General features: G+C 42.8%; 1 protein-coding gene across 1 annotated transcript; it reads right to left on the reverse strand.

Annotated features, from left to right (window-relative positions):
* Nucleotides 1-38: 38 nt before the first annotated feature.
* LOC130388603 (anoctamin-9) lies at nt 39-19,311 on the reverse strand. Its single transcript, XM_056597997.1, has 24 exons — nt 18,974-19,311; nt 17,508-17,582; nt 17,303-17,425; nt 16,960-17,096; nt 16,689-16,738; nt 16,552-16,610; nt 15,505-15,584; nt 14,607-14,741; nt 14,418-14,511; nt 14,047-14,107; nt 12,083-12,165; nt 11,889-11,993; nt 10,578-10,742; nt 10,406-10,442; nt 9,902-10,013; nt 9,747-9,804; nt 9,062-9,159; nt 5,022-5,212; nt 4,521-4,673; nt 3,339-3,489; nt 3,119-3,241; nt 1,695-1,788; nt 1,417-1,529; nt 39-1,235 (listed from the first exon to the last, which is right to left on the reverse strand). Exons 1-24 carry the CDS (start codon nt 18,992-18,994, stop codon nt 1,199-1,201), a joined length of 2,355 nt encoding a protein of 784 aa, XP_056453972.1. The 5' UTR covers nt 18,995-19,311; the 3' UTR covers nt 39-1,198.
* Nucleotides 19,312-20,793: the final 1,482 nt, after the last annotated feature.

A 20,793-nucleotide genomic window follows, 5' to 3' on the forward strand; every position in this document is an offset into this window, starting at 1 on the left:
GTCACGTGACACCCAGTGAAACTACACAGTAACTAAAGGATGCTGTTGTGCTTGAACTCAATGCAGCAGACATGTAAACGTAATGATGCTTTTCTGCTGACGGTGAACTACATACAAGTAAATAAAGGATGTTGTTCTGCTTCTACTGAACTCAATTCAGACTACATGTCATCTAAAGGATGCTGTTCTTCTACTGAACTCAGTGCATACATGTAAACTTAAGGATGCTGTTCTGCTACTGAACTCAATACATACATGTAAACTAAATTATGCTGTTCTCTTACTGAACTCAATACATACATGTAAACTAAAGGATGCTGTTCTGCTTCACCTTAACTCTATACATACATGGACGGCAGATGCATGTATCCAGAAGTCAACATCGTTTTTTTAATTATTATTAACAATCAAAAAATAGCAAAAACAGAAGTCTGTCTCAGATTTACAAAAGGCAGTTAAATAAAGGCTAATGTATGCTGACCATAACAGCATAACAACATGATTATGTTAATTTATTCAAAGTCACAATTACAGAAAACACGTAGGCCTACACAAACAAGCATTAATGCTAGCAAAATAATAATTATTATAATAAGATTAATCATAATGCGAATATGAAGAATAAAGTGGTTCCCAAGATAATTTTAATTTCAATATTTCAAGATATGAAATAATACAGTTCTGCAATCGAAAGGATATCATTACATGAGATCAGTCAATACATGGTTTCGTTCCTACGTGGATCCATATGGCCCAGTCGAGACTCCTTAAATGAGTTTCACTGTATCACTGTGTCTTGCCGTTCGTAGAAGCTGCAGTGCTTCATTTCAATCATGACTTTTATCTTAAGTCGGAGTGCAACGTCAATAAAAAACAACTCTGTACATCATGCTTGTATTAAATAACACCGGTATAAAAGGCTTTGTCCAACACACTTTGTTTCTCCTTCATTTCCGCGTAAAGGTTAAGCGTTAGGCTTTGGCCACACCTTGTGGCTGACAAGAGGCGGTGCAGGACCCATCTTCAAGTGAGAAGCTCAACGTAGTCACACATTGTCAACACATTGGATGTGTTCACATGAGTCCCTCACAGTCATCAAATTAAGATAGCAAACATATTTCCAATGGAAGTGCTTAACTGCGTCAGAGGCAGCTACTGGTGGTTGGTTCAACTTCAAATTGTATTTGGCAGTCTTCATTCATTCTCCTTTTGACACTTCTTTCTCTACAAATAAGCTAGAAACAACAATTGATTGTTATTGAAAACATATAGTGCTAACCCTCATGATGTCCATGGTTATAGGAGACAGGTAAATGATATACAAGATGGTTCAAATATCTACTGTTGTGGTATTTGCATGCATTGAAATTAGTGATTTGCATCCCGACCCTCCCCCTGAGTCTGTTGGCAGCTCACCTGTTCTCCTGCTTCAGTTGGTTGAACTTGTCAAGGAGTCGGACGTTCTTCACCTGCATGGGTGCACTCGGGACACACCAGGCTGCCACAAATTTAAATATGACCACAACGTGCTATAAGCACAGAAAACAAACAAAAAAGCAAGACAATATATTAACCTCATCATCCTCATCCTCATCCTCCTAAAACATTTTTGGAGAGGACAAACATGTGACAACAGTTCACGCTTGCTCTATTGCGAGGTAAAGTCTGGGTTGCATTTCTTGTTTTTGGCTCACCTCAAAAAGGATGACGAAGGCAAAACGTACAGCTAAGATCAGCCAGAACTGTGGAGTGAAGCTGTAGTCTCCGTCGCTCCGGTAGTCTTTGTAGCTGGGGAGAAAACACATCAACTCTCCATAGAAGACAACATGCCAGCAGCTCATTAGGAATGACATCAGAGCTGGTATGGTAACACACATCAGCTGTCCAGCTCCTTTAACACCACCACAGCTTCCCATTCAGGGTTCATGGGTTCATGGGGGAACAAAAATAACTGTAAGAACTGAGTTGGACCATTTACAATACTAGTCCTAATCTTAGGAATGGAGAAAACAAATCTTGTACACATTACATCAAAGGCTGTCCTCTCGGCTGTCTTTTTTGTTAACGTTGGAGACTGAAACAGTATTCACAGCTGATGTGCCTGTGCCATATCTGTTGGCCTCAGGATGCAGAGATACAAACATCTAAGGGAGTGTGTCAATGTTCCCCGGGTCCTATGTTCCCCTCTTTGTATGAGACTAGGAAACATAGGACCCTTTCTTTTAAAAAGGGTCCTATGTTCACCGCTTTTACCAAAAAGGGTCCTATGTTCCCCGATATGTATGTGACCGGGGAACATAGGACCCTTTTTTTTTCAAAAGGGTCCTATGTTCCCCAGTCTGTTACTTTTTCCACCATTACTGCCAAATTCCGGACGAAATAACCACCATTGCATGTCTTTACCTTTTGTGGAAGAGGGAGAGACATCGGAGGACCCGACGCAGTCTATTCATATTATTGTAATGACCACGGAAGAGGCAGTGAATGAAGTTTTGATTAGACAGAGATTTATTAGATAGGCCTACCTAATAAACCGTTGGAACACACAAGACCAGAAACCATAGCAACGCCGATAAACAAACCCCGAAAAGCCCAATCCCTACGAGAGCTCCCCGCGCTACGGCCATCCGGAGGCGCACAGAGCTTTTGGCCGTGATATTATATATACAATTATATTACATTATATACTATTATATATAGAGCTCCGGGAGTCGCAAACGGCAACAATCACTTTCTCCTCCATGCTGCAGTTCACCCCGAACTGCACTGCACTGAGTTGGCTGGTTGAACGCTGATTGGCTGTGACGTTACACATGTCACTCAGTGGCCACGCTGTTGAACGCTGATTGGCTGTCATCACGCGAATGTCGCGTCAAAGTTTAAATATTTTTAAAGATTGATAGATTGCGATGAACAAAGGACCCTTTCTTCAGAAAAAGGGTCCTATGCTCCCCGGTATGTATTGCTACAGGGGAACATAGGACCCTTTTTGGGAAAAACGGGGAACATAGGACTTTTTTTTTTAGAAAAAAGGGCCACGTGGAACATAGGACCCGGGGAACATAGGGATGACCCCACATCTAATCACTCATTAAAGCATCTAGTAGGGAGGACCGACCTGCAGGAGGAGAAGTTCAGCCCGCTGGGGGTGATCATCTGCTCTGGCAGGAACTCGTTGCGTATGTCCGGGTCGGCCATGTGGGCGATGGACAGCGTGTTGTTGATGTAGCCCGCCATGCAGCTGGACGCACAGGGAACCAAAATAAACCACATGTACACACCCTGGGTGAATACTGCTACACGCAGAGCTAGCAGCGCTGGAAGAAGCGGTCTCTCACTCGCTGTCGGCGGCGGTGCTGCCGTTGGCGCAGGGTCCGTAGCGGTAGTGGTACACGATCCGGGGGATGAAGTCTGACGACACGCCGATCACCAGGCCATTGGCGATGACCGCCATGACGCCGATGGCCTCCAGGACCTCTGTCCAGATCCCTGATAGGAACACGCAGAAGCATCCATACCCCGGTACCATGGTTACTAAGTATTGTTACCCCGGTACCGTGCTTACTAAGTATTGTTAGCCCGGTACCATAGTACTAAGCATTGTTACCCTGGTACCATGGTTACTAAGTATTTTTACCCTGGCATCATGGTAAGTAAGTATCGATATTCCGGTAACATCATAAGTATTGTTACCCCAGTAACATGCATGACACATGAATGAAACAGCATATTTTAAAAATAAACTATTCACCTTACTCTTGTTTTTATGCAACATACCGGACAACATACTAGTGTACTCGTCATTGATAAAATTTCACATAATTCTGCATAATAGGCCTATAAATAGGTCAAAACATTTTTTTGGACCGTGCGTAATTGTGCGTAATTGTCAAGATGCACATTTCGATTAAAAATTAAAAAAAAACTACCGCAGGAAGGATTTACTTAGCGCTCTCGAAAACAGGTTCGGGGCATAACATTTGAACAGTAGGACGTCATTACACGAAATTTCCAGGGGTTGGTCAGTCTTGCGTGCTGAACGTAGTGACGAAATTTGACGTGAAAGCCTTTCGTGGTTTTCGAGTAAATCGCTGTGTTTCAATCGTCCCGTGTTTCAATCGACCCAGCTCTCCCTAAGTATTGCCCAAGGAATATTGAAAGCATTGTAACCCCAATAACATCCTAAGCATTGTTATGTCAGTAACATTGTAAGTAGGCCTATTGCTACCCCAGTAACATTTTAAGTAAGCATTGTTATCCCTGCAACTTTTTAATTATACCCCAGCAACTTTTTAATTATACCCCAGCAACATTATAAGTATTGGAACCACAGAAACATAATAACTTAGTATTGATACCCCAGCCGAATTGTAATTAAGTATTTTTACTCCAGCAACATCAGAAGTTGGTATTACCCTAGCAATATTGAACGTCAGTATTGTTACCCAGGAAACATTGTAAGAAAATAGTTGATTGTCTCCACCTCACAGAACACAGCGATATTCACCAGATAATCTTACCGATGTCGTTGGTTTTCTTAGGCACTATCCTGCGTTCCAGAGTGACCATCTTGATGGCGTCCAGGCGTATTTCGATGATGTTGTTGATGAGGGCCAGCAGCGGAGCGAGGGGGAACGCTGCCACGAATATTGTGGTGAAGCTGAATTGGATGACTAGGGTCGTCAAGACCATGAAAACACATCAGACACCAAATGGCTTTGGTCAATTGTTATTTACAGTCAGTTATGGCAATGGTAAAGGCATAGTTATTATGCATATCGATCATAAATAATCAAAAAATTGACCATACAATTGACCCATAGCAAAAATAACAAGAATGAAATTCTAAAAAAGTATCTGAATATTACTTGGAATAAACTATAACTAGGGATAAAATATACCAATGAAAATGTCAAAATGAACTTGACATATACAACAATAGGTTCTTAGGCTGTGTGTGAGTGAGTGAGTTAGTGAGTATAGTGTGCAGAAGAGTGTGAAATTGTGTACAACACACACACCCATCTCCAGGAACTCATTGAACAGGCTGAAGGAGTTGACGAGCCGGTAGTTGCAGAACCAGTCCCTGAGCTTGCAGTTCTCACACAGCTCGGCTCCACTGAAGCCCTCAGAGTCATCCTTCTTGAAGCAGTGGCCGCACCTCCTCTGAAGCTTCTTGGTCCTCTTCCTCTTCAGCCAGCGATGAAACCATCTGAGACAGGCAGAGAAAACACTGGATCCAACGTGTATATTTATATGCATGCTTATGCAATGTAAGTGTATGTACATATGTTTGTATGCACAGATGTATGTATGGCAAAAATGGCAAAATGAGAAACAACAAATATGAGAAACAACCGAAAATAATCAAATACTATCAGGGAAGCACATTGTCCCAGTACAGACTCTACAGACTGGTGATCCTCAGTATTGACAATGATTCTCTTGCAAGCTAGAGTGCTTGAAAGATGGATTCAACAAAACATTGTCAAGGAATTCTCCTACAGGAATGCAAGGAGTAAAGGACCCTTAGGGCTTTGTTAAAAGAGGAGAAAGAAAACATTTGATTATATGAGGAATATTTATGGATCATGAAATCAAACAAACAGTTGGCCATGCTCCTATGTTTATGTCAGTTTTCTGTACTTATTGGTGATGTGCTTGCAACCAAAACATTTGTCTGAGCATAAATTTAGTGGCTACAGCTTGTTTGTGCCTGTTGCCATGGTAACGATTGTTCTTGGCTGCCATTAGCACGCTGCATGTGGGTAAGAGCTGCATGGTTTGTGTGATGGGGTTTATTGCAAGTTGAGACTCCGTCTAATTGGACTCGGTCTGGGTGAGGCTGCACAACTGCTGCACATTGAGTAATCAGTGTGTAACAGGTTAAACCAGCAATCTCCACACATACTCAGGGAGAGACCTCCTGCATGGCAACACAGAACACCAGGCTATGTGTCATCATCAGCAAACCTTACAAAGAAACGCTTCAACATCACCACCTTGACTAATTTGTCTGGAGGAGCCCAATAGAAGTCTCCTGAACAAGAATGAAGTATACACAACCTATAGCCTGGCTCCGCCCGCCTAAGTACTTCAGCTCAATTTGAATTTCCCTTCAGTACTAGGTCTGGGTCTACGGTATGTTAGGCTACGTTGACACGATGACGGTCTGAACAGAAGACGCAAAAGTGGCGTCGCGTCTTCACTTTTTATTCCGCGTTTAGACAAGCGTTTTCGGGAGGAAATCTGCGAGCATACGGTGACGCAAAAGTGTGTGGAATTCGATTGGGTATGCATGCCAGGCGGCTAGGTGGTGCTGTGATACACTATCACACAACACCGGCATGTCTGAGCGCATGCGTAGATTCTTCCTTCTTCTCTTATACGTGCCGCAAAAACCAAAAAGATCCTTCTCTGTTCAGTAACACTATCTGTACATATCCTTTACATTTCGTGGAAAGACTCCTGTACGCTTGTTAGAGATGCCAGAGCAGCTTGAAGGTCCGACGCATGGAAATAATCGGACATGTTTGTTTATTTCCTTGTACTGGCACATGTATTTGACGTAAACGCGTACGCGATGGAGCAGATCTGAGCAGCAGTGTTTTGCGTCTTGGCACTGTAGACGGAAACGCTACAGCGGAGCGTATTCAACTTTTCCACTCTGGAGGGTGGTTTCAGATGTATGCGTTTTCATGCCCCAAAAACGCCGTCACCGTCTAAACGAAAGGCACTTCCGATAAAATATTTTGGCGTTTTTACCCGCAAGCGTCCTCGTGTAAACGGGGCCTTAGTGGGTTTTCTCCGTCTAAATTTTCTGCGTCCAATCAGCGAACAGAGGGAGTGGCTTAGATCAATGACGTTAAAGTCAGCACTCGTTGACGGACATCTTCACGCACGGTGTTTGGTTTGTTTACAGCCTGCGCACAACGTGATTCCCAGCCAAACATTAACAATTGGTTATGGCAGATCCAGAGTGGCACTGGGCAGATACAATAGTTTTAAACTGCAACAGATACCCGCCTTCAAGTGAGTTAAAGGGGACCTATTATGCTTTTTCGACTTTTATGACCTATAAACGTTGTTATAATGATTGATAGTCATGTTTAACCATACTAAAGTGTCAAATAATGACGTACATGCCTTTCGACGTATTCCCTGCTGACAGTCTGGGGTGGCTGTGCAGAGCGCTAAACACTCGGGACAACGTTTGCGATTCACTTGTTCACATTTCCGGGAAATCATCTACGTAGAGGCACTCCTGCCATGCCCCCATATGCCTGGTCAAACTGCCCGCACGCGCGCTTCAAGGAAGGTAACCAATCACAACGGAGTTGGGTTGGCAGGAGGGGGGCGAGGGGGCGGAGAAGGACGAAATCAAGCGTTGACAGAGAATGCTGAAAGCGCCCAGATGAGAGGAGGAGTTTCCTGAAAATCTACATTGTTTTTTGTGTATGGTTAAACATGACTATCAATCATTATAACAACGTTTATAGGTCATAAAAGTCTAAAAGCATAATAGGTCCCCTTTAACGTTTGTCAATTGAGAAGGTCGAGACTCTATGTACAAATGAAATGAAGTACGAGAGTCTGGTAGGACCAGGCTACACAACCCGTAGTATAAATGTGAAATTACAAACTGAAACTAGAGTGGAACTTTGAACATTTGGCAATGTGTGTGAGGAGGGACCATGGCTATTGACCAACTATTTAAATGTGACTGACGGGAGAATTGATGTAATGTGTCTATATAGATAGTAGCCTACGTAGAAAAACTGTAGGAACTGTTTCAAATTGTCTGAAGTAGGTGGCATCTGCTCACTGTCTCTCACTATTCCCTCTCTCTCGCTCTACTGTGTCTCCTCTCTGTTCCTCCTCTCTCTCCAGTCTTTCCTCTCTCTCTTTACCTCCTGTTTCTCCTCTCGCCGTCTTTCCCCTCTGTCTCTCTCCTCTCTTTTCCTCCTCTCTCTTTTCCTCCTCTCTCTGTTCCTCCTCTCTCTCTCTCTCTCCTCTCTCTTTTCCTCCTCTCTCTTGTCCTCTCTGTTTCTCTCCTCTCTGATCCTCCTCTCTCTGTGTCTTTTCTCTCTGTTCCTCCTCTCTCTGTGTTTCTCCTCTCTGTTCCTCCTCTCTGTGTCTCTCCTCTCTATTCCTCCTCTCTCTGTGTTCTCTGTGATTCCTGCATCACTGCCTGCTCACCACTGTCTGCAAAACAGAGTTTTAAATGAAGATAATAGGGCTTCAGCATGCTGTATCTTGTCAAGTAACACTTTAGTAGCATAAAGTCGCCAGAGTGTATTCACATTTATTCTCATTAACTATCTTTGCAATGAACAAAATCCTCAACGGCAACCGACTACAGTTTTGTCTCATGGTTTCAGTCTGTGTGTGAATCTATGCCGAAAGCTGCGTGAACGCTGCCCAGTGTTCAGCCTATCTCCTGCATTTGCTCTGGGTCGTCTCCCGCTTTGGGGAGAGAGGGGAGGGGCTCAAAGCTTGTGTATGGAGAAAAGCACATTTAGTTTTCTTCTTTTTAGTCACGTGTCACAAGGGCAACAATGCCCCCATTGTCTAAGCAAGGTAACACTTTTCCTAAGACACTACTGATCAATGCAAAAGTGAATGCTGTGAAGTATCTCATGAGAGCGGTAACTTTATACGAAGTACTAAATCCAGGTGGTCAGAAGGATGCGTTCTCAACGTGCGTTGCATAAGGTGGAGAGATCCACCGCATGCACTACTTGAAAAATAGCACCACATTACAGAGTCAAGGTAACTAGAATTGTAAATGGAAGAGAGGGATGTCGGGTTGGCATGAGTGTGTGTGCCGTATTTTCATTGTAAATGAGCGTTTCTTAGTGTTATAGCTGAACTTTGGCCCAGTGATTGTGTGTTGGTGCTGGGGGTAGAGTCTCATCAGCATGCCCCAGGTCAAAGGTCACCACCTTCCCCCTGGGGTGTGTCTTGGTGCTGGCAGTCGAGTCTCATCAGCGTGCCCGAGGTCAGAGGTCACCCCCACCCCCCGCCCCTCCCGGTGTGTGTGTTGGTGCTCTGCACTTACGGAACCGTGAACTCGAACACGTTGCTGATGGTTTGTTTGAGGGTCATGATGATGGCCATCTGGATGAACAGATCTGTCAGACACCCGCTGGGATGACACTGGAGAGAGAGCAGACGACTCAGGATCCAAGGGCTACTGTCAACTCAGATCCCATATCATTGCATTTTGGAGGTACTACTAGCATAGGGTTACATGCCTGCATTTTAAAAATACCCCTTATTATTCTCCCTCCCTCTTCCTCTTCTGCAAGTTATTTTTTGTATCACGTCGCCCTAAGGCCCCCCTCCCGAGTACCCCAGGCTGCTGTGATTTGTCAGCACGCCCACTCTGTTGCGATTGGTCGAACGCTTTGCGTGTGGGTCGGCAAATTCACACCCAGAGAAGTTGTTAACTCTGCAGGTAGCCGCGAGGCGGGGCTTCTTCACTTCAGCACCTCCCACAGGCTGACGTCGCACTGTTATGGAAGTAAAGGTTGAGCGCAAACAAGCTGTTTCACACACTTATTGAGGGGCGTTCTCGGTGGCCGCGAAAACTCCCCCTGGCTCAGACTTAGATGGTTCTAGCTTAGCAGACATAAAAGATGTAAACATACGGCATATAACAGTCTAAAGTAAAGGGAATAAGTCAAAAAAGCATGATATCAACCCTTTAAATAATTCCATCAATATTCTCAATGTCTCCTCACCTCCTCCAGCCTCCATTTCCCTGCGATCCGTGAGTAGCGACCAGGGTGCCCGTTTATCCTAACAAACGTAGGAGAAAACACGCCTGTTACCACTCTGTTACTATCCTTACGCACAAACATACACAAACGAGGGCACAGTGCGATCCAGTCCTCACCTGCCGAGGAAGAAGGCGACGTAGAAGAGAGAGGAGAAGTAGGTGAAGAACTGGAAGGTGAACATCTTGACGGTGAAGCTCTTCTCGGTGGCGGAGAAGGACCTTGTTTCCTCTTGGATAAAACAGGAATCGGTAACTGGTTTGACCACAAGGTGGGACATTCTAACTTCTGCTGTCCTGTCAAGGCTAGAGTAAGGACGTTCGACTGGGCCTTTTGGACAACCGTGTGTATAAAACAACATGCGTTTGTTTTCTGTGTCTAAATACTGTCCTCCCTTGAGCTGCTGCCACTGCAGTTATCTTCTGGATTGTAATCAGATTTGACCTTGTTCTATTATTAACTACTTACATTAAGGAGGTCATTAACAGCAATTAAACAAAAATATTTCCAGGTCTCTCTTGTAAAAGAAGTGAATGAGCAATAAAGAATAAATGAGCCGTAGCAATAAGCAGCTTAAACAAATAAAGAAGAAAGAGACCGATAGTACACATTAAGATGCATACCTATATCACAGAGTTTCCTGGCCACAATCCTGTTGATCTGCGGACAGAGACGTACTTGAGACAGTATGCAGTAGAATGGGTCATAAAGCAAACACACATTGACACTAAAGCAAACACACATCGTCGACCGGGGCTCAAGGGCCCCGGTCGACGAGGGCGACGGTGTGCGTACCCTCGTCATGACGGTGATGATGACGTAGTGGAGGAAGGCGCCCAGCACCATGGACCCTAGGTTGGAGTGGTCACTGAGCAGCTTCCAGGACCCCTCGGCCATCATGACCGCCGCCATCACCCTGAAGACCACCAGGGCGTGGGTGAGCCCGATGATCACCAGGATCTGGAGGGGCAGGACAGGCCGCTGTGAGGGAGAACTTGAGTTTGGGTTCTGGCTAGAGCCCAACCCATACTAGATTTAGGGGGCGATGCCTATATCGAAGATTACTGATATCGGCCGATATTCTAAATATTCATATATCGCTCTTTATTCTATATATATATATATATATATATATATATATATATATATATATATCTCATGGTATCCTGGGGGTGGAGCATCTCCTTTGGATTGGCTGCTCACCCTCCAGCAACATCTATTAAAGCCAGAGCTAAAGGAACCAATGACCTTTAGTATGTAACCTCACACAGAACACGATGAAAAACTGTTAGGCCTAAAAAAAAAAAAAAGTTTGGTTCCTGTTGGTTGTCAGTTGAGGTCATGGGTAGGTAGGGAATTTATTTTATTTTTTTATTTTATTTTTTCCAGCGGCAGCGAATGATAAGTAGGTTGTTTTCATTTAAAAACGAGAGAATGCTCTCATCCTTGTACAGAATGAAGAGGTGCTGTACAAAAACGTAATTATAGTTTACATAAAAAAAAATTTAAAAAAAAATTAATTTTTTTTTTTTTTTAAAGCTCATAAAATAATTTGGGTCGCACACAAATGGACAGGGTCGGTCGGAAACCGGAACCAAACAAAAAATTTTTTTAGGCCTTAGTGTTGGAGTGTTTACTTGATGTGCTCAGTTAAAGCATTCAACCACCACAGTGGAGGATTTATAGAGAGCTGATAATAAATCAATTTCTAAAGTTTTCATATCGGCAAACACATACGGCGATACGATATATTTGTGATAGTCCAATATCAGCCGAAAAAATCGGCCAACCGATACATCATTCACGCTGTGGTTCTAACCCTCAATGTACTCAACATCCTACCAGTGTGGGCGTCCTGGCTTGAGCAAGAGGCCCCCCAGCTCCCTACCTGATCCTTAACAACTCATACCTCTCATCCACTGTGAGTTTAGTTAAAGCAGATGAAATACTGAAGGGTAAATCTAGAGGACACAACAAATTTTAAATGCATATCCTAAACATATGCATAAAAATATGCACATCATCCTACTACTCCGGTCTTCAGATAAATGCCAAGCCAATGTGGCAGGTGATGGTTGTTGTGTGAAGTGTTGTGTGTAAACACACCATCAGCGTCACACATATCAGCACCAAAGTGCTGCGCAGGTACGAGTGCTTGTACTGCTTGGGTTCAGCGTCTGGGTTATTCACAATCCCCAGAATCAGGTCGTCCTGAAACCATGCAAGGAGATGTATTAACAAACACCAAGAGTGAAGAAAGCTAAGGAGAGGGACAAATTTCATGGTTTGCTGAATCCTACCTCCTCTTCATTCCAGTCCGAAACCTTCCACTCACACACATAGGAGGCTCGGTGTCTCTTCCAGAACTCCAGAAACAAAGTCGCTGTGGAAATAAAGGTTGTCATACGACATCACACTTTTCAGGCATCTTGTTTGTGTGTGTGTGTGTGTGTGTATGTATATGTATATGTATGTGTGTGTGGGAGTGTGTGTTCGTGTGTGTGTGACTGTGTGTGCGTGTGTGTGTGCGTGCTTGCGCGTGTGTGACCTCTTACACTGGAAAAAGCCTTCTGTTGAACCAATTAAAAAAAACAAGGGTAATGGTTCACATCTATATTACATAACTTGAGCCAATGACAAATATATAGCTTGCCTCAAACAATATTTCCTATGTTCATAAAAACAAAATAATACAACTTGGCACCAAGTATAATTCTATTCTTTGAATGAAGTTAATACATTTAAATCGTATGTTAAATCCTAAACAAAAAAATATTGATTCACTCCAACAATTGTTTCTCATTTAAGAAATATCTATCAGAAATAATTAGTTTTATCCAAATCAAAAAGATTACAATTTAATCAAACAATTGTTTCTCATTTAAACATGAACATCTTTAAACATAACATATTTTTGTATACATCATCATCATTTTTTCCCGCTCGGCTCTCGACGCTTCATGGCCTTGGGGCGCTTCTGCTGGAGAGTTGGAAGTCTCTGTTCCAGCATCAGCAGGATGTCTGGATTCGACATCACATCGCGACATCAGTCAGGGTTAGGTGCTTTGTCAAAGACACCTCGATACTCTGCTTGGTGAAGCCGCCACACAATATATATTAACAATCTAAATGGCAGAGTTAGGCCTACTCCAGACCTCCCTCCAGACACAGACAGACTGTCCTAGCTCACAGAACCAGTGAGTCATCGTCACTCTGGTCAAGGCTCTCTACTGCAGGTTCAGCTGTAGGTGCTACCTTGAATGAATAAGCAGCTGATGTTCCAAAAAGCTTCAAAACATGATCAGGCAGCTGGTGCTCAAAGCAAGCATCACCTGACAGCTTTAATCCACTCTGCTTTAATCCATATCGGATGTATAGGATGGAGTTTAAGGTCTGCAAGGACATCCGGTTCCTGAGTTTGCTTTTTACCACGAGGACTGAGCTGCCTGTAAGTGCGTTGAGACGGGGGAGGGGCCGCGCAGGCACCCGGTGCTCGTTGTGAAGAGGTAATAGCGATAGTGCTTTCACCTCAAAATGTCGCCAAAAGTCACCAATAGCAGCTGAAAAAGAAGCTAGATTTGTCGCTTGTCGCTGTTTTGAAAAAAAAGTCGCCAAAGGGGTCTGAAAAGTAGCTAAATATAGCGACAAAATCGCTAAGTTGGCAACACTGCGGTTTGGTCCAGGAGTCGTAAGCGTCTTTGTATTTAATGCGCATGCGCAGGCTTGTACGTAACCTTGAAATTGTACATTTGTCTGAACAAATATTTCTAAATTGAGCTCCTAATCAAATATAACAGTGTTTTAGGAAGAAAACAAAAAAACAATATTTGGATTGAATGACAAAATTATTAATCAGTTGAATACACAACCTTAAAATTTTACATTTGTCAAAATGGATATTTCTTAATTGAGCTCCTAATTAAAAATATCTATATTTCACAGTATTTTGAAATAAAAAAAAGTTATTTTAAAAATAAAACAAAAAATGTTTATTTGAATTGAATTACAAAATAATAATCAGATGAAGCACGCCTTAAAACCCTTTTTCCAGTGTAGGGTGAGCATGAGCCCACTGACCTTCTGACGCAGGAATTATTTAGCAGTGGTTCTCTGTCGTCACATTTCATCAACGGTCCAGGTTGACTCAAATCAACTGACTTTTTATGTAAAAGTAGGATTTTTTTTCCAGTTTCTGACCACTTTATACATCATGATACGGAACAAAAGTCAAACATTGAATCATAGCCACTTAACAGAAACCTACCCCACACTGCCATGAACATGGCGAAGAAGACAGTGCCACCATTGTCAAAGAGCAGACTCAGCTGTGGATAGAAATAAGGAGAAATGTCAGTAACCTCTTTATTACTATTTAGCTTGTATCTAAAGCAGCTTTCAACGCGTTGTTCCAACAAACACAGATGTCTCAACAATGAGCAGTGAGGTGTTGGCCTAGGATATGACCGCACCTAGACTGTGGGCAGTGGGGTTGTAAGCAGTACATTCAGTCTATGGTTGGAACCCAGATACACCCAGCTGGGTCTCAAAGGCCAGGGAACTATCCCGCCTGGCCTCCAGTAACTACAATCAGAAACAGGGCATGGTTTGACTCAACCCTGCAGACTTGTTCCGTACCTTGGTATATGTGCAGGTGTCCGAGAGCTGCCACACTTGGCATCGCTTGTCACAGAGGGGACACATGACTGCTTTGGACTCACACACCTCCTTTCTAAAGGACAAGGGCTTGTGGTTAGGGAATCACACTGTGCACAGGCAGACCTTCCCTAATAAGCATTAAAGGGTAACCTCTTGTGTTGAACTCACATTAGCGGAGAGCTGTTGAAGAAGGCCAAGCCGTAGAGGAACACCACCAGGCCTACGGCGGCAGCGGGGATGAGGAGGTATGTGTACCAGCCCAGCCACAGGTAGTAGAGAGCCACCTTCTCCCCGAAGTAGTTCCTGAGAATCACACACCCACACACACACACAAACACACAGAAGCACACACGATTTCAGAATTGTAGCTGATATTGTTTGTGTCTTATTAGGTGCGTTTCCATCCCCCTGATTTTATGCAAACTTTGAAGTATGAAATCAGTAAACGGTGATGGAAACACCAACATTTGCATAAAAATCCTCTAATTCGCAAAAAGGTTTATCCGCTCACTTGAGGTGTTTTTTTAGAAATGCGAAAGAGTAAATTCGCAAAATGGGAGATGGAAACACACTTTTCGAAACAGCTGTGACGTAGCGAACTTTGAACACACAGGACTGACAGTCTTCCAATTTCCGCATAACGACCGGCCATAGCAACCCTGCCGACATCAACGTGTAACGTCATCACCCTATTTCGCTCCAACCACTTGATGGAAACGCACCTAATTCGAATTACTTTTTTGCGAACTTTCTAAAGATTCACATCACCTTTTAGATGGAAACGCAGCTACTGACAACCTCCATTCAAGCTGACAATTTTTTAACAAGCTTCCTATTAATACCCTTAATATTTTCCACAAATTCAAATAATGTGCGATAGAAACAAACATACTCGAAATTTACATTCCAAAATATTTTCATTAATTAGAATTACAACGTTTTTAGTACTGATAATAATCATGTAATGCTTAGGTGTTTCACATTTTATAATTCATAGTCTGAAAAAGGGTATATAAAGATGGCGACTGTAAACTGAGTGATCAAGCGATTCAAGTGCTTCTCTAACCTGACAGCCGTTATGGGTTGCCCTTGGAAACAGGCTGTCCAGCGAGCCCAGCTCTGCCTCAGCTCTCTCTGCTTCTTCTTCTGAAAGCCAGAGCACTCAGTCAAAGGCACACACACACCCACGGCCATTGACAGACGTGCATAAATACGAACACACCCGACACAGTGTTCGACAACAACAAACGCACACGGCCACATCAATATGCACTCAGAAACAACAGGCAAGCCCGGCATACAATGAAATACAATCATGGGAATACATAACACAAAGAAAAGGCACACAATAATAGCAATACGCATACTCAGTCGTGGTGACACACATACACAAATAATGACAGGATGAGTCAGAAACATAAGCACAGGCGAACAGAAACACACACACGGTTTTGTCACCTAAAACATCACAGCTACATTTAAATAATTGGATAGTACTATATTTGTTTATTTGATTCACCATTCATGCATTCTTTCTAATTGCTATACAATGCTGTATGGTCATAGTAAGCAGGCGTAACGCACAGGCCAACGTCGTGCGCATTCAAACTAAATTGCTATGTCGATGACTCAGGACTCCGATGATGACTAATGGAGACGCGAGTCATCCGCTGAGAACGGCCGCTCAAAGGATACTCAGTGATGAAGCTGGGACTGAAGTCCAGGCTTGAGGTCCTCCTGTTGTGGTTCTTACAGAAAGTGGACCGCATACTTCCTATTATAAATCCTAATTCTTTTTGGATCAAAATGTTGTAATTTTCAACACTAGCCAAATGAAATGAGCCAACGCAGTTTTTCGCTGTGCGAAGCCCGGTGTTGTCCTGTTGTTTCGGTTTGCTGTAACTTATTCACATAGTTATAATTAACACAACTAAGTTGTTTCGACTTGGGAATTGAATGAAAAAAACAAGAAAACATTGCCTTTCTGGTTTCTACGCAGCCACCTTCAGGTAGGATGACCCTCTCCAATAAAACGTATCCTTTCCAAAAACAAGGGACTCAAGACTTTATGGACACTGATTCTAAAAGAAGAAGACCTTTCTGAAGAACCTACCTCATGCAAGCAGAACCTGGCATCAAACACCTTCTTCTTCAGCAGACCGCGAAGATCCTCTGGAAAGATGGAGAGATGAGAGGAAGAACGTGTAACATCTGGGAGGCAGAGTGACCCTCATGTAAAGACCTCTTTACCTCCCGTGCTGATAGCGGTGTGATTCACGATGTAGTGGACGATTCTTATCCTGCAACAAACAAACGCTGGCACTTGAGCTAATAAAACAACGCATCACACATCCAACCATTGCATCTCTGTCTCCATTATATTCTGTGATTAACTTGCAATTTATAAATAAATATGTGATACAGGTTATAGAATGAAGCTTTTCCAATGCTGGATATAAAGCAATGCGTCAGAAAGGCGTCACTGCACGCATTTTGGATTCAGTGACAGAGTGCTTCTCACCTAGTTCTGAAGGGCATAGCGTTCTGTTCATCGCTCCAGCTGCAGGCATCAGACACCTTCAGTAGATGTCTGTACCTCTCGAAGATCTCCTTAGGGGCTTGGATCCCATAGAAGTTTATGTCGTCATATAATATTTTCTAAAATAAATAAGTCTGATTAAGAATTACGATTTTTTAGTTACTACCTAGACACAATAACTATAACATGATACAGACGTATCAGTTACAGATTGTGAAGCTGCATGAATCCATCCCTGATGACAGAAAGCTCACTAGTCTGAATCATCATTTGTAATACGTGATACCAGCCTTAATGGACAGTTGTTATGTGAATACAAACTTACCGTGACTTTTAACTTCTTGCATTTTAATGCCTCGATGAAGGCCTTCTGCTTCTTGTAGGACTCTTTGTCCTGCTCCTCCTTGGTTTTTCCTACCAGGACGTAGTCGTAGGACAGAGGGGCGTTCTGTGCAGACAACCCCACATGACATCATTCATTACATAAGGCCTAACGATGCTCATATTGATCAGCAGGTGTCTGTTCTTACCTCATGGGGAACCCCCGCATGATCTCCACCGTTCTCCTTCACCACCCCCATCAGCTCCAGGAACTCAATACTCGGCTTCAACAGAACCACATTTAGATCAGGGCATCACGTCATCATCACTGCTAGATTAGGGCCATGTACCTCTGAGACAGCAATGGCGGATCTACAAGGGGGCCTACGGGGGCCTATGCCCCTGTAGACATGTCCCTGCCCCCCCTGTGCCCCCTCCCCCCCCGGTGCTGATCAAATAAAACAATTATGATTTTACAGATTTTACGTAACTAATGCGACGCATCGTTCTACAAGGGTAAATTAAAGCGGCGCACCCAAACTACGTGCTGCTGCTGCTCGGTAAATTTGAGCTCAGCGACTACTCTTGGTGAAAGGAGCCTCGATTTCTCCTGTTGCAAGAGTCGAAGCTAAGCAAAACGATTTCATTTCGTAAGTGACTTGTTGTTCTTGCACTTAACCGTGTTAATGTAGTTCCTCACAATGCTGATGAAATTAAGTTTGTAAATGTCCGGTCTCGATATATATCCAAATGTCAGTATCCTTGCTAGCTCTAGGCTACACAATGTTGTGATGTTAACCATGTATACATTGACACACTGTATCTTGTACCCTGTGCTGTATTTTTATTTTTCATTTTTGATGGCCCTACGCAAAACAAATGTTTATATTATTTTGATGATTTAGGGCATAAGCTCCATCAATTTAAGATAGTTTGACAGAAAAATACAGACTGGTGAAGTTATCAGGCTGATTTTAAAGTAAAATATTTGCCTTTTTTTTGTGGCCCTCTCGTTAAACACTGGCCAATCCTTGGCCCCCCTAGTAAAATGTCTCTAGAACCACCACTGGAGACAGATATATGTCAATATATGAAATATATACAATTAGTAACACCTATCCAAATATATAATCAACACCAGATTATGGTTTAACTTGTATCTGAACGGGGGGATTAAAAAAGTTTTTATCTATCACGTTCCAAACTATTATTTTTAATGGATATAGGCCTATCTCTTGTTTATATTTAATTTAATATATACTAGTAAAGTTAGGCATACTGCGAGTGCTTATGAAACTACCTGACTATAGTGTCCCAGTTCTCTGTGACACTTGACATAGGCTATCATATTACCTATTCATCGAACTTGAATAGGTATTTGAAACCTGTTGCATACCTGAGCAAAAATGAAAGCTAAACACTGATTTGTTTGATACAGTCAACAGGTGTTGAACTATTTCAACATGAACACATTCAACTGGACCCATGTGTGATATGGTTGGTTACCACTTACCAGGCAGTTATCATATTATAGAGCATTTGTGGCAGGCCTACATAGTCTTACAGAAATAATGACTCAATCGTACACTTTAGTACATGGTTGTAGTTTTTGTAGTTACGTTGGCTGATATCTGTGAACTAAACCCAGTCGTATTAACATGTGATGGTGACTGACCTGGCGTCTGTGTCCCGGCATGATGTGGTTCGCTACAGGTGTGATCAGGCCAACGGCGAATTCCCCCACGGCTTCAGTGACCGTCTCACAGGTGCCGTTGAAGGTACATCAAGTTCTCATTTTCTCCGACAGGAACACTACTTCCGTAGTCCCAATCATCTCGCAGACGCCTTATTCTATTCGCAGCCAACGCGGAATGCAGAAGCGACTATACCTGTTGCTGTGATGTCAGACGGCGCTTGTTATTCTAGCCTCGTGGCTTTATGGTGCGGGTGAAGGAAGAGACGCGTGGCTCTCATCGAGCGACGGCACCTGCGGGATTGAGCGGTGGCACCGTGGGAGGCATGTGTCAGTAGAAGGCGTAAGCGCCACTGCCTGCGCCAGAGGGCTATTGTGTGGTTGTATGTACCGCAAGAGGGCACCAAAAAGAGGGCTCCATAATTGACGAGCGAACATATTGGATGACTTTTTTTATTGAAAATGTATTAAAAATATATTGTTAAAAAAAAATACCCAATGCCTTTTCAGCAATATATTATATTATTTGTAGGGTTCGGCAATCCCCAAAAATATAATAAAATAAATAAGTGATAATTAGTATAGGCCTACCCAATGGTATTTAATGGTATTTCACTCAGTCTAGCAGTTTTATTTTGTATAACGTTCTTCGGACCCTCACTACGTTCGATGAAAGTGCTTTTAATTATTTTGCACCCTCATGGTGTAACTACAGGATCTAAGAGAAAGTAGGGTCTGCACACTGTATTAATGCTCCAGAAGTGGATTTATAACAGGCAACGTTTGATCTTTGTGCCTGATGAAGATCCCTAGCGATATAAACGTTGCTAGCACGGAGCATTAAAACAGTGTGCAGACCATCCTTGGATGTACCCCTCTTCTTAGCAGAGCTGTCCCTCCCTATACGCGAACTAAGCGGCCGCTTAGGGCCCCCGACCGCCAGAGGGGCCCCAAGAGCGCTGATTTTTTATTTTCTTTAATAGGTCTTATCACGATAACCTAAAATGACCTCATTCTGACTGACCTGGCAACCCTACACATGTTGTTAATGTAATGCTCAGTGTTGCTGAGAGGGCTACAAGCAAGGATCATAATGATTGATTCAGCGCAGGCGCTGGTTTGACTGATCCCAAAACTGGCTAAAATAAAATAAAATAATTAAACAAGTCAATCCATCTGGTGCAGAAAAAAAGTGAAAAGAAGAACGGTGACGACAAAAAGAGACAACTGCAAGGTCATTTTTTGTTGAATAATAATTGTAGGCCAATGCAGCGGCTACTATGGATGTTTATTAATTGACTTCTTTTTCGTCATTATTAAGCTATATCATCTTAACTCATCTTATTTGCAAGATGCTTTTTTCAAGATTTTGTCACAAAAGACTAACTTAAGACCCTTTAAAAAGCAACTTTATTGAAGATGTTTTAATACTAAAGGTTGCAAGCCACCTAGTGGACTAAACAGTTTGTGCTGTTTTAAAATGTCAGACAGTAAAGTAAAAGTAGAAATGTGGTTAGTGTGTAAGCTTTACTTTGACTGTTTCAGTGAGTATACTTAACTAATTGCGGCTCATCATGTTCAATCGTAAGGTTTATGAATGCACACAGTTGCTTGCTCTTTGTTTCAAAACTACTCGCAAAGCAGGGCCGCAAAGCAGGGCCCAAAAATATCCTACTTAGGGCCCCTAGGTGTACACGGCCCTGCTTCTACAGGATCACCTTAAACTGGAATCCTAAATCAACATGAACAATTACAAATGCAGGATTAAGGACTATTTAACCACAAACTGTAAATGTCCGGAT

The sequence above is a fragment of the Gadus chalcogrammus genome, chromosome 9 (assembly GCF_026213295.1).
Source record: "Gadus chalcogrammus isolate NIFS_2021 chromosome 9, NIFS_Gcha_1.0, whole genome shotgun sequence".
NCBI lineage: Eukaryota > Metazoa > Chordata > Actinopteri > Gadiformes > Gadidae > Gadus > Gadus chalcogrammus.

Coding starts and splice junctions, on each gene's coding strand:
- LOC130388603 (XM_056597997.1), bottom strand. CDS start 18,994: ATGCCGGGACACAGACGCCAG. Junction 17,097..17,302: donor GCAAGAAGTTAAAAGTCACG/GTAAGTTTGTAT, acceptor TATTTATTTTAG/AAAATATTATATGACGACAT. Junction 9,160..9,746: donor GGAAATGGAGGCTGGAGGAG/GTGAGGAGACAT, acceptor CTCTCTCTCCAG/TGTCATCCCAGCGGGTGTCT.